Here is an 18757-nt window from a genome sequence, read left to right as displayed (position 1 = left end):
AAAAGAATACATACATTTCTGCCCTTCTCCTGAACCCTCCTCTGCAGCGTAGGGTTCTGATTTAAAGTACATATACTGTGCTTCTCCTCTGCTCTTGCCACTTTCATCGTATTCACTGTCTGTTCCTGAATCCTCTTCTGCCGTGTCCCAGGTCTCCTTCTTGCCCTGATTGGCTTTTGATCGCCTGCTACTGGTGATGCTGTGCGAATCCAGTCCGTTAGCCAGGGGCAGGGGGGCATTGTCCACGTTGCACAAAGTGTCACTGCTGTGGCTGGAGCTGAGGATGTCGCTGTCCACTGAGCTCGTACTCCTGTCGTTATTGACATCCGAGTCCGACCGCTCCTCGGACTGCAGATTCTCTGGATCAGAAATCTGAATTTGGTTGTCAAGTTCTCTGTTTTCTGCTGATGCTGAAGAGTCTATTTCATTTAAAGGTGACTCAATGTTTTCAAAATCACTGGCTTCTGTGCTTTTGCTGCTGTCTCCGTTATCTCCCTCCTGCTGCTGCTGTTGCTGCAGGGACAAGCTTTTAAGTTTTTCCGTGCTTTCTTCCAAAATAGCCTCTACAGATTTCATATTACCTACAGGTCCTTTTACTCTTTCACAAGGCTCATCCAAGTTGCCTGCAGCCCCACTAGACTTCTGATAAAGTGCCCTTCTGAGCTGGGATCCAGGAGCTTGCTCTGGCAATGAAACGTACAGTCTGATGGTGTTTGCGTGGCGATCCAGAAGCTTCCACAGCTGAGAGTCTGTGTAGGTCACATGACGGTCCAAGGACTCTGAGCTTTCAACAAACACCTGAACAGAAAAGTGTTGTTTTAAATAAATTTGATGGCAAACACAGGGTGGAGCACACATTAGAAATAATGCCATCAAGAAACACCTTTTATCAAAATGTTTATCAAAATGCTTAGAAAAAAGACAGACTGAGGAGTCTGCAGTATAATAATGATTTCCCTTTTCCTGGTTTTCCCTGTTAAGGCTGGAGTGAAATGTAAGCAGACTGACCATCTGCAGTAAACACATTCAGAAGTGGATTCATAAATCACTCCGTGTGCACCCTTCACCTGTGCATAGCACTGTTGTGGTAGCAATGACCCCACCACTGCAGCAGACTGTCTTTATTTTCTAGTACAGCGTTGAAGTTTTAAATGTATACATGTGCAAGCAGTAGTGCAAATTAAGTGTCTCTCTTCCCTTTCTCAAAGGGCTCCCTGTTGTAGCGACAGTGATTGTGAAAGGCCTCTAAGTAACCGAATAACAACTCGGTGCCATTGTTCTGCTCAACTGTGAGCCAAAGCCTTCCTTAATCTTTCTCCAGCAAGATTTAACATTGAGCTTTAAGTCAGAGGCAGAGGATGTGCAAAATGTGCTAAAAGATGTGCTATTTCTACTGTAGTAAAAATGGGCAATGTATGCATTTAAAACGTCGAAGTTAATTGAGTATTAAGTTATTCTTTTTCTGAATGCATTACACAATTATTATTGGAAATACTTAGTAGAAGTCCTTTTTGAAAAAATAATGTAAATTGTCCAGGGGGAATCTTCATAGTGAAAACTACTGAATTTAAGATGGAAGCCCACCAAAAACTTGCTTTTAGTTTTGATATATGTTTTTTAGTAAGTTTAATACTGAGAGCAGGTACAGCTCAGCTGGCTTAGCAAACACATCCAGCAGGGTTCATAGAAATATATCAATCTTTGCTCCCTAAGAATGCTTGAATTGTACCCATTCATCATAAGGCTGTTTAGCTCAGCATCATCTGACCCAGAGTGACACCAGGTGTCTGACTCTCAGTACACTCCCTCCCATGTACACTTGGTTTCATACATAGCCTAGAGTATTCACCAGCACCACTGTGCTGAGCACAGAAACCCCACACACTGCAGAGCAAAATATGTGATGGCTACCCATTATCAATTCCATACATACTTCCAAGCCTTCTACAACACAACAGATGAAGACAAACACAAGGAATGAACAATTTAAAAACCAGAGAATGTACCTTGTTGCTCCTAAAAAAGCCTTCAGCTTTCAGTGTTTTGCTGGACACGTTCAGCAGACGCAGGTCGTTGTAGCACCGCTCCAACACCACCCGCATGGTTTCAGCAGGCAGGTGCGTGGCCTAAAACAGGACATGGACAGGAAGACAACATGTGCATCACACATACCTTCAACACTGAAAAAAAGTGTTTCATTTCTGGGATTATTCACAGGGAAAGGAGCAGGTTTGCCTATCAACTTCCAAACTGCCAAAGAGAACACGGGTGGAAACCACCCAAACCTGTTCAGTCCCAGTGCCCTTTCCTCCAGCCTTTAATACGCAGCAAATGTCAGTTTTTCCAAAAAGTCAAATGCATAAAATGGCCTGGCTTTGCAGAGAACTGGAAAATCATTAATGACAATGATCTTTAATGTATGAACCAAGTGAAAATTAAAAATATTCTCGAACAACAGGTTTTGCACAGTGTTCACTCAATTATGAGTTAGATTGAACTCAAATTGCTGGAATCATATTTTATAACAAATATCATGAAGTTACACCAACCACTGAATTATTTTACATAGAAATGAGCAAACGCAATCTCCATCTTCCAATGCAGTGGAAGCAGTAACGCCCCTTGGTTTAAAACCATGTAAAAATCAATTTGCATCTTAGTAACAAGTGGCTGCTGGGACAAAAAGGAGAGATGGACAGCTTTGGATGTTAGGTTTCAAATCCTAAAGCTGGGGGGGGAAGTTACACTTTGGTTCAGCTGTATGGTAACAGTTCACTAGTTCTGTCACCAACTGGACTCTCAGATCCAGATGCTAAATCTGGATGGAAGCAAGCAGCACCCTGCTGCTTTCAGCAGGAGTGAGCAGGTGGACAAACTCAACTGCAGAGTCTAAGTGAACCCTCCTGGACAGGATTCACAGCATGATCTGCAAAAAGTGCAGGCTCTCATTTTAGGTATGTAAATTATGACACATTTCACAGTCACAATGAATGAAAACTCCTTAATACAAGACCTTAAGGACTGCACATTACCTTTGAAATCAGCTGTTTAAACTCTGAAACTGTTTGATTCAAATAAGCTCTCACACTTATTGGAGGAGCAACAGATTCAGTCTTCAGGTCAACTACATGAACTTTTACCATGACCTCTGCATGGAGAATAAAAAAAAAGAAAACAAAGACACATACATACAATGAGAAAATTCAACAAGCAAAAAACCCACACGTATGCTTGTCTGATGTAATAATTAAGGGGTTGCATTAAATACAAACAGTAAGAACTCGAAAAGCAGTCCAATTCCAGAATTACATTTTCCAATCAAATTTAATGCCAAAAAGAAAAAAGCTACCAGTCTGACAAATTTTAGTAGACCTTAGACCTGCTTCAACTAGAAGCAAGTCAGTAGCACAGCACATTACGTAGTTCTGAATATTGACTGTAAAATTTAGGTTTTCTTCTTTCAACACCTCATACTGAGGCTGCTCTGTGCTTGTGCCATCATACAACACAGACAAGGATAAACTAAAAGCATATATATCTTACCACCAGGCTTATAGCATTGGAAAATTTGGTCAGGCCTTCTTGTTTCCAACAGTAAGTCAAACATGTAGGTTGACTTGACCCCTCCGAGTAACAAACCCATGGGGGTATCCTCCTCTCCTTCGTACGAGCGCTCCAAGTAGTCATGGAACTCATCATATTTGACAAGGCGACAGCAGTCCAAGGGAACAGCCTCTTCTAAATCCATAAGCTGCAATGTGCACACACAAAACCCCCCAAACATTAGCAACAGCTTAGTTCTGAGCTTAGTTCTTAACTTGCCAGCTAGAAATACCTCACTGTGTGTACATCCAGGAATCCCTGGAATTCACAACAGTCAATGTGGTTTTAGAAAACACATCATAGATATTTTTTCCACAAGCAGTATATATACATGTTTCCAAATTCAAATAGGAGCCTGCATGAAAATGCAGAAAAGAAGGAATTTTGAAAAGTATGTATTTTGAAAAGTAGGTACACAGGCACTTGAAGACAGGTCCCAGAAGTATTTTCAGAGGAATACATTGCCTGTCACTTATACCAGGTGGCATCTTAGAGGCCTGAGGGAGTCGCATCCACTAATTACTCTCTGTACATCTCAAGGAGATGTTAGAACATCCCAAACCTGGAAGAGCCTTGATGGTTCTCTCCCAGCGTAAAACATATATAGCAAGAACCAAAGAGTACAAGTAGGTGAGCAAGAATTGATGTCTTCAGCTCCCACCTGCTTGTGGAAGGCAGAGATCAAAAGATGCCTTGGTATTCACTCCTGTTACTGAATTAGCTACCCAGGAAGATTCTCAAGAACTCTGTTATTACACAGCTACTACAAGGTTTTTACTGCCACACAAATAAAAATGTTCAGAATTCTTTCAATTTGCTGAGGCCATGGTGAGTCTGAGAGCAGCTCTCACTGTCTGTTTTTAAAATAAGGGCATGCCAGATCATACTGCCTTTTTCAAGGGCAGGCTCCATCACCCCAACAAGCAATCAGCTGATGGCTACTGGCAGAAAACTTAGTCAATAACAGCAAATTAGAACACCTTTAAAAAAAACCCCAGAACAAAAATACACCATCATACAGAACTTGCCAAGAACCAGCCCCAGAAACCTCACAGCCAAGCCCCTCTCAAACACTCCCCCAGGGTATTATAAATTTAAAATCTGAAGACACACAGCAGAAAACACTACATCAAACAATTTAACTTTCCTATTATGCATGGCATACCTTGTAAGCTATTTCCACAGCTTCCTTCAGTGTTCTGTCCTTATGAACTTCCAATTTGTTCTCCATCATTATTTGTTTTGTAGGATGCATGCAGAATAATTTAATCTATGAAACACAAAAGGAAGAAAAATGATCATGAAGTAATTTTCAAACATCTTTCAGTTTAAGTTGAAAACCCTATATTCACGCAAACTAATATGAAATACACCTTTAGCTCTGCTTCAGATGTGGGATGGTTTCCTTTCAGCTGGTTACACAACTGCAGACAGAAAATGTCAAGGCACACAATGCATAAGTCTGTATCTGATTCTTTCTCCCAGCTAGGGTACAGCTTCTATAACCAGAACATCTTGTAGCCACAGGCAGTGAGCGAAGGCTCCAAAGCAAAATGCACAAGTGAACAACGAATGTGAAATTCCTTTTTCACACAGAGAGTTACACATTTTGCAATGAGAGAACTTCCTCATAAAACAATCACTTGATTCATAGATAGAGCAGCTGACTTCCATGCTCGTAAGGCACTGAGGTCCTATTTTTGTTTGTTACTATTGAATCTAGGGTTGGAAAAAATTCTGCTCTTTCTGCCAAACTATTTAGAGCTGGTTTAAGAAACACCATTGCACAAAGTCAAGGGTTACAATAGGGAAAGATTTAACAGTACAAAACACAATGTGCAGCATTACACATTCTTTAGAAGTAATTTTGCTGAAAATAAGTGATGCCCGATCAACTAGTTTTGGTTTGGTTTTAATACCAATTCAAACCCACATGCAATACATGAATTCAACAAAAATGTCTGGTGAATACCTCTAACAAATGCCTGCACTATGTAAAGGTTTCTGACAGGTGTGCAATTAATTTAAAAGAATTGTTAGTGCAAACATTTATCACAAAGGAGTCCTTGTATTGTAGTAAAAACCACTGTTTACTGTAGAAACATTTCCCACTAGCAATGTACTGTTACTCAGTCCAGCAGAAATCCTAACCTTGCACGTGTTGCGTTCAATTTCACGTTGCCTCTTTTCTTGTTCTTCTAATTCTCTCTCTTTCTGAACCAATTGTTTAATGTGCTCTGGATATTCATGTGCTTCAAGAAACTCTGCCAGTAAAAACAAAGCAATAGTTTAAAAAAATACAGTTTTTCCACAGCAGGCAACCCTTTAGGCATTACAGGTATAATTGAGTTATCTTTCTTGCCTTTTGTTTTTTCAAATTTCCCACTATACCATGCCCTGTTCTCTTTTTCATTATTTAAATTAAACTGAAAGTCAGCCTCTTATTCCCCTTACTTATGCTATCAACAACAAAAGAAAGTGATAGTAGCAAAAGATTCCAGTACCAGTACACAAAGCTTTGTGTAGTGAAGAAATACACTAAAGCTGATGGCTGCACTTGATCCTGTTTTTACAATAAATGCAAAAACTCTTCTAGAAAGTGAATCAGTTGACAGTAAAAGTCACAAGCTATCATCAATACTGTGATAAAATAAACATTGCACTTCATGCAAATCAGTGTACTTTGACATTGTTTCATAACAAGAAACAAAACCTCAACATACAACACTTAAGTTTTAAAAAAGCCCCAACTTTTGCAAATACAACCGTCTAACTTACTTGCATTTCTTGTTGGATCTTTCAGTCTGTATATCAGCATGTAAGCATTTGTGGAACTGGGGGAAGAGAGCGACAGCTGAATTTACCACTCAGGAGACAATACTGGCTTCAGAAGCTGCTCTGGTTTCTTTATGTTTCAGTAAGGAGCTATGTCATATCTAAGTAATACACTAACCAAGAAATATTTTCCAAAATAAGTATCACATTATTTTAATGATCTGAAACAGCAGTCAGGGTAGTTCTCACAACTACATGAAGCGTCTGCTATTAATTTTAAGGTAACACGTTAGGCACGTGCACCTTGGCCATTCACTTGATTACACTAAAACACTACCAGAAAGAAAAGTAACATTACAGTACTACTAACCTAGCAAAAGCACTGGAATAATAGCCTCTGCTTCCAGAAGATCCTCCATACGTTTTCTTAATATCTTCCTGAGTTATCTAACAGAAAATCAATGTAATGATTATTTGAGAAACTTGCACTAATCGAGATGCATTTATTCTTACTAGGAAACATGGCATTACACAACACACTATATTAATAATTCCAATTTTAAAAATATTTCTGCTTATTTGCTGACTTCCAAAAACAATTTCAAAGTGATTTGCTTCTCCATTTTACTATGAATGCAAACATATGTTTTTGGTTTTTCAAGTAGGAACTTCTTAGAGAAGAAGAGATTCCTGATTGCCATAGTACCTATGGATGATAGCTGGAACACCTCCATCAGCTGGACAGGTTTAACAGCACAGTCTGCGCTGTAACAGATCTACAAACACTTCCCTAAGCGAGAAATGTTCTTCACAATGTACAGAAGGCAAAATTCTAAATCCAGCCTGGTCTGTACATGAATAAAGGCTTCTTTAGGAACCATCCCACCATCACTGCCAAGGAGAAACATTGCTTTCCCCAACACACAAAAATACATAGATAAATAAATAAACTCCAAAGCCCTAGACATGAGTTAAACTAATGAGTGAAACATATGTATATGGCAGGACATACGGATGAGAGGTTGAAATCAAGGAAATACTTGAAATACATAAAATGAAGCTGGTTTTATAGGCAGTTAAGTGGAAAACCACAAAACAAAAACTTATTGGTCCGTTTACGAGTAGAAAACATAACTAAAAATACTATTTTTACCTTGCTAACATGCTGATCATTAAAGCTGTACCACTGATCATCACTAAAAGATTTTATACAGGCATAATAATGGCCACCAGCAGCACTTCCAGAATGAACCATGACAGAAAAGAGCTCATAAAGTAAAGAACTCTGTGGAGAGAAGAAAAAGGTGTTATATGTACCCAGTGGAGAAAAGCTAAACAATGTTAATTTTTAAAACAAGGACACAAACCCAGGTATGTAAGTAGTTGGATGCAAAGAGTGGATTTGTGTAATAGATATTAATTAATGCAATAGGCTATGAACAAAACCAGAGCTCTGCTATGCTTAACTTTACAAAGGAGTTTGTAGCTACAAAGCTTGGGTCTATTTGCTATCACCCTTCTCCACACTTGCTGTAATACACTTTTTTTCGTGAATAAATGGATGCAAACACAGGGCACTGCCTTCAGTGCTGCGTATAAATCAAAAAATAAAACTGAACCATACTGACTCACAAGTGCCACAAGGATATCTCTAGATTATGTAGAAGAAACAATGTATGTTCTCAGCGTATCCCACATCCATTATTAAGATATCCAAATCAAAAAGCTTGGCTTGACAGCTTGTTTTCCTTGAGAACAAGTAGTATGAAATAACTGGGCAAAGCTACTGTCAATACTTGGACATCCCACTTGCATTACAGACACATTAAAATATTCTGGTCCTGCTCCAGTCAAGTGACTGGAATTAATTTTTTTATCATGTCCAACTAAGACTGACAGTATTCATAACATATACCAAAAACCCCTCTCAAAGGGTTCAAGGTAAATACAAACAGGGCCAGATGTGGAGATTAACATGCAAGTAAGCCTTTGAAAGTGTTACTTTATGAAAATACCAGCTGAAGCCAAACAGCTTCCTAATAAGGCTGAATGAAAGCTACTGGACTAATTTCAGCTGAGTTCACTGTACATGAAGTACACATTGTAGACATTACTATAAAGTTCAAGATTTTTGATGAAAACTCACCCAAGTTTATCAGTGATCTCTACCAACCCTGATGCCCACAGATGGCTGCTATCCTTGACTGACCTCCTATTTAATTGCTTTGTATTAGATGACTGAAGGAATATTTAACATTTAGACAACTGGCTTCATCTATACCACTGATCAAAACTTCCCAGTCTTCTCCTACTGACCTGCAAAATGCTTTTGCAGCTAAATCTGGTAGGCCTTTGACAGCTGGCCACAAGTAAAAACACTGCTCACAAGGCAAAACAGGTCTTCAGCTTGAGGGTCTGCTGCCAAAACAAGTTACTGGAAATTCTCAGTCTGACAAGCTGGGAATACTTTTATTCTCAGGTGACCTCCAAATCAGTTGGATTCTTTCCTTTGTTGTAATGTCAATTTTTGAAAATTTAAATAAACTCACACATTCCCGACCTCTCGTCTCACCTCCAATGTCAGAATTAATCATATTTTTATCATTTACATTTGTGGTGGGTTGACCCTGGCTAAGAGCAAAGCACTCCTCCAGCCAGTCAGTCACCTACTCCCCTCAAGTGGGATGGTGAAGAAAATCAGAAGAGCAAAAGTGACAAAGACAGTTTGATAAATAAAGGAAACACACAAAAAAATTAATAGTGCAGAGATGCAAAGGCATAACTCAGCATCCCCACAAGCAGACCAATGCCCAGCCAGTCTCTGAGCACCAGCAAGTTTGGAAAGTCCCCAGTTTTTCCTGCTGAGCATGATGGTGCACAGCAGGGAATCTGGCATGGAATATCCTGGTGGTGAATCCAGGTCAGCCTTGCCAGCTGTGCCCCTCCTTCCAGCCTCCTGCCCACCCTTCTAACACCCCAGTGTTCTCATACCTTTTCACTGCCAGCTTTAGAGATCCTCTCTGCTGCACTATTGCTTTCAAGGCAGATTCCTTCATCAACTCCATCATCATTCGAAAAATCATTGCTCATCTGATCACTGTGACAACTGCCTTCATTTTCAGCTCCACTATCAGTGCAACTCTCAGTCTGAGGAGACTTCTTAAAAATAAGACACACGCACTAACATTATACAACATTAAAAGTTACATGGGACAAGAAATAATAGTGTCTGTGAAATTAAAAAATCCACTCTATGAAACAATTAAATTCCTCAAAAAAACTCTGTAATTCAGCACTAAGAACAGACTTGTTTCTGTTGGTGTCTTCAGTCCACTTCTTCAGCATTCCTGGGCTCTGTGCGCAACTGAAGGGGAATTAGCACCTTTCAGACTTGGAAAGATTACATTTGTTATTAGCCTATTCCATGCACTAGCTACCTCAGTTCAGTACCTGCAAGTCTGATACCAAACAACAAATCTGTTGTACCATGGCCCTGTTAATCAGAACTGACTGAAGATATTTTCAATCACAAAGACTTTTTTTGCCATTTCAATTACTGTAAGACTGTTTAGTGTTCTGTTAGCTTAACAGCATGGCGTCACCAACACTGTGAATGCAGCTCACTCAGCGTAGTCAACTCTTACCTGATCCTCTTGCCTCTGGATAATTGTTTTGATTTTGTGACAGTTGTTATTTTTATCTGAATTCTATTCTCCCAGATCAATTTTCATTGTCATTTATGCCCCCTGCCCAGTGACACTTTGAGAGGTATCGAAGTGCCTGCATAGCATCCTTCCTAAGACAAGGGTTTGTAGAGCCAGAAAAGCCTCTCCATATGCACATCCAGGCAGTATTTCTCTTATACCAGTGCAAGCCAACAAATGTTTTCAGGAATGAAATTAGAGGAGTTACTCTGGTCTTCAATGCAAAATGCACAGTAAATACTTCTTGGTGGATGTAACTGCACAACACGAATTTTGGTCAAAACCCAAAAAGTAAAAAGCCTGAAGATTGATGGGAAAAAAAAAAAAATTGAAAATCTTATTTCTAGAGTATACACTACATGGTGAATCAGAGGGAAGGAATTCATTACTAACGATTTCTGGGCTAACTTCAGTATTCAGAGTTTTGAAACTTTACATCACCTCTTAATACCAACATGATTCAGACAAATCTTCCATTCTGGAATTGCAGTATATATGTAGAAGCCCTGAGACTCATGTCTTTAAATCTGCCGAGTGAAGATGTAAGAAATCTGAAACAGCTTCTTTATTGGAAGTAGGAACCCCAACTACAGAGAAGATGTTTTGTTTGCAATATTAAAAAAATATATATATCCATATGGACAGATTTAAAATCTTCAAGTTACAGCACTAGCATGGCTAAAGAACATTTTGTGTACACAAATAATGTTGTTAAAATGGGTTAGTAAGACTGGAATTTTGATTTTCTTAATGAGAAACTTGACGGAAGTTAAATGCTTTTCTCTGAAACCTAAACGCTTTACCTCATCTTCAACATCAATAAAGACACTCATGTCCAACTCCTCTGGAAAAGTCATGCGATCATTGAGTTTAATTCTGTGCATTGTGGTGTAATCAAAGTCAAATCTCTTCAGCTGTAATGTCAGCAGGTATGGAAAGTGCAAGAACCGCAGACCCTAAATGAAACAAGGACAAGATTATGCCCCAGTTAGCAGGATTGGTATTTATTAGAAGTCATTTTTGCAAATCATTGGACCAGTCTTTACCTTCCTTGCATCGCATTTCTTCTTACATCGCTCACAAAAGTACTGATTTGGGCCATCAAGGATCTCAGGCTGAATGAAAGCATGCAGTGCTTCTTCCTAAGAATAAAAACATGTTACCCCATTTTTAAAGAGTGTTTACGATGCAGGTCTAAATTTACAATGAGATTGCAAACACATACAAATACTTCATTTCAATCTACCACCAAAATTTGACTGACAAACTTTGCACAATATTGAGGTAAACATGACCAGAAATCAACCTTTCTACTCAGCCCGAGGTAAACAGTAAAATCACAATTAATTGTATCTCATTCAGTACTTGATGAATCCCAGTTGTCTTTGGTTTAATAGTTACGTTTACTCCTGTTACCTTGCACATCACATTTAGTCATGTCTCTGGAGTCATCTGCTGTGAAAATGAGCTTATTTTTAAACCCTGCCTTGTCCTTGTTCTCACAGAATTTTGAGAAGGTTTTTCTGTGTTTCTAAAGGAGTTTTTCTCAAGAGAGCCAATCTGATATTTAGAGGGGGAAAGAGGAAGTGGCAGAAAAAAAAATGTAATTCAGTTTCTCAAAGCTCTGCATGAAGATAGCCTTAATCCTGTTCTATCCAGGGTCTTAGGAAACTACATTTGTTGATCCTATTTTTAAATGAAAGCTGGGGAAAGGACAGAAGGAAGAGTATTTGAGTTTTGCTCCTAAAGGAGTGAGAATCAGAGATGGCCATCTCCTGTAAAGACAGAAGTAGTTTCCTATATAAAACTTATGAGGCAACTAAGCAATAACTGGAATTTTGTCTTCTGACAGCTGCCTCATTCGGGGTAGTTCAAAAAACCCCAAAACTTCTGTAACTAATGCTTACACCCAGGACTTCAATAATTTCTACTCTGCTCCTCACTACAGCCAACAATATTCAAAATACAACCAAATTGATCATTATTCCTCTCCCTAACACAATTTCCAGCAATATTTGAGAACAAACTTGTTCAAACAGAATTCACTACGAATATTGAGACAGGTTTACTGACAAATTTTACCCAGAGATTTTCAGAGTTAAAACCTATAACCCAGTTAGCTTGCAAGCCAACAGGCTCCGGGTTTATGACTTCAAGTGGAAGCAAGAAGTTCTCTGTCCACCCATGGAGGCAAAAACAAATACAACCTGCAACAAGGTTTTTCAAATCATCATCTGTGAGCTGTGGCTGTTCCCCTGAAATCTGAGTAAGTAAGAAGAGGCTTAACTGGGCAAAGTGAATTCAGCAGTCATAACATGGCTGGCAAAGAACTTAAGACTGCTATCTAAATTGTGTTGTTTGGCAAATCCCGCTTTGGGAACAAATCAAGGATATGCCAAGTTCTTCACAAAAACCCCCCATTACTCCCTTCTCCCTTCTTTCTTTCCAAGAACGGAGGCAAGCAGCAGGAACAGAGCAATTATTTTACAAAAGCTCTGTTGCTGTTCTAGGAGAAAGGACTTTTTTTAAAAAAGGACTCTATTCCAGGTGACAATTACTCACAAATGAAAGACCTGCAAAACTCCAGAGAACAACTGTACAGTGAAGGCAGTCATCTCAATTTCCCATTTTTTTGAGCCAGCCCAAAAGGCCTTCGAACAGCCCTGAAATCACAGCTCTTGGGCAGAGACTCTCCAGACAGGTGAAAACCTTTTAGAGTCTGAACTGAACTGCTGTCTATGTCTTTTCTTCCTAAGTGCTACAGAGGCTGAGTTGCTTTTTACTCCAGGGCCACAGACAGCCAATGTTTAGCAAGATTATGTACTGAAATGTGAGGAAACTCGTTCTAAAATGTAAGAAAAAAGACTAAACAAGTTAGAACCTGCTTAAAAGGAAAACAGAAAAAATGCATTGCTGTATTTTGACTATTATTCAGAACTATTTCAGTGAAAGCAAAAATGTTAATAGCCAACACAGAAAACATGAATCAGAAAACATCACATAATGACATCATAATCACAGTGACAGAACCCTCTCTTGTGAGCCAAATGCCAGTTAAGGCAAGAAACATGTATTTCAAGTGTAAGAAAAAAGTTGCAGCTTATGTATCAACATGAATATAAATGGGAATACATGAGGGATGGGACATAAATGATTGTGCAATGCTTATGTAGACTCATGTGATGTGCAATTTAACATGGAAACACCCTACAAATTTTTATGTAAGGCAAGAAGTGATGATGCTTTAGACCCCTGAGAAGGCAATGAAGCATTATGACATCACTCTTGAGGTTTCACTGCTTACCACACACAGTGAGCTGTGCTTTGAAAGGCCTGATCGAAGCTCCTGGGACCTCCATTTACAAGCCATGTATTTTTCAACCCTTTGATAATGACCATTGCCGTTCCCCTGGCTGACTCTTTTGCCTCCTACACAATCTTTACACCAAGGTTAGTTCTGCTGATGAGGAGGTTTCTTACTACAATTCCTATTCTAGCGCAGTTCGCTGCTCTCTGCTCTGACAGTTTGCTCAGCAAAAGCAGGGACAAAGCTGCCAAGCTGCACAGCCTACCACAGCACACAGCCCCTGCCCTGCAGCACCATCAGAAGCCAGCGGTACGTCAGGAGTTACCTTCAAAGGGGCAGCTGTGACCTACCCTTGGAGTTACTGAGCATTTCCAAAATCCCCTACACACACTTCAAAATAAAGCGTAAGCGATCAAGGGACATATCAGGATGACAAAAGCTATTTAAATTTCTCTCTAGTTCCAAGAATCAAAAGAACAATGCAGGCTGAAAACACTTTCTGGAGATCATCTGATCCTTAATCCCTTGCTCAAATCAGGTTCAACTTCAAGCATACTGCTCAGAGCCTTGTCCAGCCAAGCTCTGAGCGTATCCAGTTTTTTTAATATTCTGAGATTTCTAAAATGCTGTAACAATTCAACCTAATTATTGTCTGGCTCAAGAGAGGCACTGCAGAGAACCTTCCCTCCACAAAAACACATTATGATCTAGTCAGTAATTTGACAGGTTTGCAGTTTATACTGCAAGCATTCGTAAATGTGTAAATTTGTAAAACCTCTGAATAGGAGCAGTAGGGCCTTTATGAAAACTTATCCATTAAATGGCATTTAGGCAAAACAGCTCTTGGAAAAAGCTAGAAACTAACTGCTGTCTCAGGTTTTCAGAGCTCATCAGTTTTCCTGTGTTCAAAGAGCTCAGTGAAAAATACAAGACCTTGTTAGTGATCTAGCTTTAAAAACAAAATGGAATTACCACATCATCTATATTCTGCCTTCAACAATTTGGCAAGGACACCACAAAGTAAGTTCACATAAAGTTCAAATTAATTTCTGCCCTAAGAAGGACTACTTGTACACATATTTACACTGTCGAAAGAAAAGCTATGGTACAAAAGGTGTTGAAAACTAACAACATTTAACAAAACACAACTGTATTTGCCACGCCTCCAGAATACTTGGATCATTATTAGTTTTCTGGTGTTACAAATCAACTCTCACTGTATTCTAGTAATATAATCAGCATCACTGCTAGTTCCTAGTTGCATCTTCCTTTCTCTCTGCTATTCATCCAGCAAATTTTTTTTTTTTTTTACTGCAAAACATTTCAGCTTATGCCTAGTGCTGTTAAATTCAGGCATATATACAAAAGACACTAGTACCAACAAAAATCAGAATGCGAATTGTTGCTCCTGTTTACCTCCCTGAAGTAAGCCAAATGTTTTTGTGCCTGGATTTCTACTGACTTCAAGAAAAGCCTGATACAGGGGGTTTTTCATACCATACCCTTGAACAATGCAGATTACATAAATACTTGTTCAGAAACCATCTTGAGTTTCTGAACAAGTACTTATGAACTTATCAGTACAACGACAACATCTCAGTGCCCCAGAGCTACCCTAGTGAGTTTGCAGCTATGCTACATGGAGTTGGGGGATTGGGTGGGGAATCAGAAAAACTCCAAATGCAAACCTTAAGACCACACTGAAGAATTTCAGAATTCGTTCACACAGTAGGAAATAAAGCAAGCATAACACTATCCTTCCTGGTTCCTCAACATCCCCAAGTATTGAGAAGTAATACACACACCAATTAACGCAACATTTCAAGCATCTGCATTTCTTTGGTAGTACACAATGTCAAACAGTGGGATAATGCTCTTTAAATGGCATTCTACAGATTAACCTTACTTAAGGCTCATCCATCCATTCTCTCTTATTGGAAAGAAATGGAAAATCACTTACCTCTAACTAGAGTTCTTTGAAGGTAGTATCCTCCTTAGATCCCCTATCTTGGGTTGTGTCGCCTGCTGCAAGTTCCCTCAGGAGCTGACTAGCAAGGTCTAAAAAGTTTTACATTCCCTTCCATAAGCCCTATTAGCGCATGTGTGAAGTTTTTGAGCTCTCAGACCCTTTTACCTATGCCTACGAAATCACACCATCTATGGATCAATGGAGGATACTACCTTCAGAGAATTCCATTTAGAAACAGGCGATTTTTCCCTTCTCCAAAAGCAAGTATCCTCCATATCTCCCCACTGCTGAAGACTACAGAAGTAAAAATTACATCTGCTATTGATCATATATATGCAGGGAGGAGAATCAACTGAATGTAATCAGAGTAGGGATTGAAAAAGCTCAAAAATTGAAGCACCAGTACAAGTTTCAACCACGTAAGTTTGTGTAACAAAAATCTTAAAACTATTTTCCTCAATGTAGTAACCCAGTAAATGCTGACTGAAAAGAAAAATATCAAATACTATTAAAAGTAATCTGATATTTAAGTCATTATTCATTCAAGTTTTCTGTTTTTATGAATAAAGTCTTTTTTTAGCATTGCTTTATAGACTTATCCACTAAAGAAAAAAAATTTCCGTTTGAGACACATGAGCAATGCACTGTTAAATGCAGAATTAAACTACATGAACTGAATAGTTTTCATTACTTTTAACAGATCATAAAAATCTAATTATTGAATAAAAATTACAACAAATAAAATTTGGTTCAGGGAATACTGCTAGAAATCAAGGTTAAAAGGTGAAAAGGGAAGCCATCCGTATAAAATATCAATCTGTATTAAGACAGCTTCAATGAGCTGGACAGTTTCAGGAAATTTTAATGCGATCTTAAAAAGAATTCAAAGGATGTTACTAACTTGAATCCTTTTCCCAAGATCAATGTCCCTCACCTTTTACTACCTCTCAAGACTGGTGTTTAAAGTTTCAAAATATGAAGTACTTTGAAGCTATACTGCAGTTTAAATTAATTCTAACAATTCTTAACAGAATTACTGTTAAGAATTATGGACTATTAGTTCTTTAAAAATATTGCCAGCACACTAAATACAAAAGGAAAAATACTTAATATATAATAAACAAGCTAATTACACAAGTCTTTGTTTAAAACAACCTTTACTGAAAGACTTGTTTGATTTATTCTTTCTCACAACTCCATCCGTAGTATACTATGGAATTTCACATTTTGTAATATTTTTTTTTCAGGGGGTGGAAGAACTCAAACAAAAGAACTTCCACAGATTTACTAAGCAATAGTTATGCTCGCCAGCATCCGTAAAGCTGGAGCAAAAGAGACCATGAACATTGATGCAGAACAGGATTTTTGAATCGTGATCAAATTGCTTATTAAAAGGATATGGTATTTAAGAAGTGATCTTTAAAAGGCACAGCAACAACATGGCAATGAAAGTAAAAATTTTATGTCAATGCTCTGTTCTTTCACTAAGACTTTTGATAACACTATGAAAATTTAGCAGATGCGCCAATAAAAAGACCGACCCAAATAAAACTTTGTGATCTCATAAAAATCTCTCAAGTAAATGCTGAAGATTTTATCAGGAAGAAAATAATTGATTACTGCAGCCCTAAGGCATTAAAGTTGCATTTCCCCTCCCCTTATACATGCACCAGTAGGACTCATTGAAGGGCAAAAGAAAAAAAAAACCAAAACAAAAAATAAACCAAAAAGCCAAAAAAAAAAGAAAAATCTTCTAGAACTTGCTAGCTGGTTCACTGCACAAAGACGAACACCCCAAGATGGAGTATCTAGGATGATACTTACCAGGGAACCAATTCTACCACTGGGGCATTATGTATTCTATGTGTGTATGGATGCACTATTAGGACCATAATAGTACACACCACGCTAGCAAACGCCTGGCTGGAGCCATAGGGCCGGATGACCAGAGGGATATCCAGGTACGTGTCGATTCTCCAGCCTTCATAGCCACACTCTAGGCACCTCACATAGTCCTTCAGTTTGCCTTGGTACAGTTGATTTATAAGATCAGCCTGAAACAAAACAGGTCATTTTAAAAAATGACCAATACCGTATTTCTTTAGTTTTACAAGAAAGTATCTTTTTGTCAACTAAGTCTTAATTGCATGGCTACACATTTAAAATACCATTCCCCAGATCTCCTGATTTCTTATTTTCCCCTGCCCAAAACATGTATCAAACGAGCTTCTCAAATCACCTTACATAAGCTTCAGTGTCCTTTATAGTCATGTCTTAAGCGACTACAAAAGCACCAAACTGAAGTTCTAAAACAAGCCTGAGCTGGCAGACATCGTTAACAGAGTGACCCTGCAGTCCTGTCCTGTGTCTCCAGAGAATTTACCAATTACCCCTATTTACCAAAACTGGCCTGCAAGAAGGTGGGCACTTATCAGAATGTATCCTGTGCCATGAATACATTCCTAACTTTCTCCTGCATTAAGGGAGAACTTGAACTTCAAGAGGCCACAACAAAGACTAATAAATACTGACAGCAAGGAAGTTATTGTGGGAGTTACACAATCACTTTCTGTGTTTCAAACAAAGACTGAGTATCCAGAGTGCAGAATATTCCACTTTTAAGTGGGGGAGGAAAACAGATGCAACGCACTCTTGAAAGTCGCACTAGCTTAACTATTGCGTCAAACAAGAAAACCACCGCAGATTTTCAATAAGCTGGTATTTAAAATCTGTAAATTATTTTTACAATCATTAGAAAACCCATCAAACCCCCACAATACTACACCGCTGAAGGAGGACAGTTTTTCCAGGCTTACCTGCTCCGTTTGCTTCCATTTCTGCTCCAAAGCATCAAACATGACTCTACAAAGCTCCTGCACATCATGCTGCTGCCATGCTGTTAGAAATTGAAACTATTATTAGTTAAAACAGGAGATGTTATTAGTCCCAAAACTGGCTGTACCCTGAGAATGCCTCCTAAAAAACTAATCATTAGTTTAAATGTGTACCTACATTATTCACTACTGGGCCAGTGTTCAATTCCACAGGCAGCTGCCTCTCAATGTAATTCAGAAAAATAAGCAGACAGCTTGCTCACAATGCTTATGTATAAACAGGAATTGTGTACACAAGCAAGATTATGTGAAAAATACACAACTGCCAATGTATACTGGGATAAAACAAACTGCTTCTGATTTCTGTCCCACTTCGTGTTGATTCTCCAAAACCCAACTTCCAACTCCTTATCAATATGTGATAATGGAAAAATCAACAGGTTATGGAGCAAAATTACACCACGCAAGTGTAAAAATGGCACACAATGTGCTTGATTTGAAGTAGAAATTAAAATGGGTAACTCCATAAAAGCAGCATGAGCATTTGACATCTGTGATTAAAAAC

General features: G+C 38.7%; 1 protein-coding gene across 5 annotated transcripts in view; it reads right to left on the bottom strand.

Annotated features, from left to right (window-relative positions):
* The window catches only part of USP47 (ubiquitin specific peptidase 47), a 50304-nt gene that overhangs the window by 8673 nt on the left and 22874 nt on the right, over positions 1–18757 (bottom strand). For 4 of the 5 annotated variants that reach the window (XM_040066113.1, XM_040066117.2, XM_040066114.2 and 1 more), the window contains 14 exons: positions 18175–18254; positions 17263–17412; positions 11129–11224; positions 10886–11038; positions 9370–9537; positions 7532–7663; positions 6749–6825; positions 6382–6437; positions 5755–5867; positions 4769–4873; positions 3544–3751; positions 3033–3148; positions 2007–2126; positions 15–798 (listed from right to left, as the gene is read on the bottom strand). In XM_040066113.1, coding sequence (XP_039922047.1) covers positions 15–798; positions 2007–2126; positions 3033–3148; positions 3544–3751; positions 4769–4873; positions 5755–5867; positions 6382–6437; positions 6749–6825; positions 7532–7663; positions 9370–9537; positions 10886–11038; positions 11129–11224; positions 17263–17412; positions 18175–18254 — 2358 coding nt within the window. The remainder of the gene's footprint in view (positions 1–14; positions 799–2006; positions 2127–3032; positions 3149–3543; positions 3752–4768; positions 4874–5754; positions 5868–6381; positions 6438–6748; positions 6826–7531; positions 7664–9369; positions 9538–10885; positions 11039–11128; positions 11225–17262; positions 17413–18174; positions 18255–18757) is intronic. The other variant, XM_040066116.2, reaches the window with a different exon arrangement.

The sequence above is a fragment of the Hirundo rustica genome, chromosome 6 (genome assembly GCF_015227805.2).
Source record: "Hirundo rustica isolate bHirRus1 chromosome 6, bHirRus1.pri.v3, whole genome shotgun sequence".
Lineage (NCBI taxonomy): Eukaryota > Metazoa > Chordata > Aves > Passeriformes > Hirundinidae > Hirundo > Hirundo rustica.
Note: the sequence above shows the minus strand (reverse complement) of the source record. Positions and strands in the feature narration are given on the sequence as shown.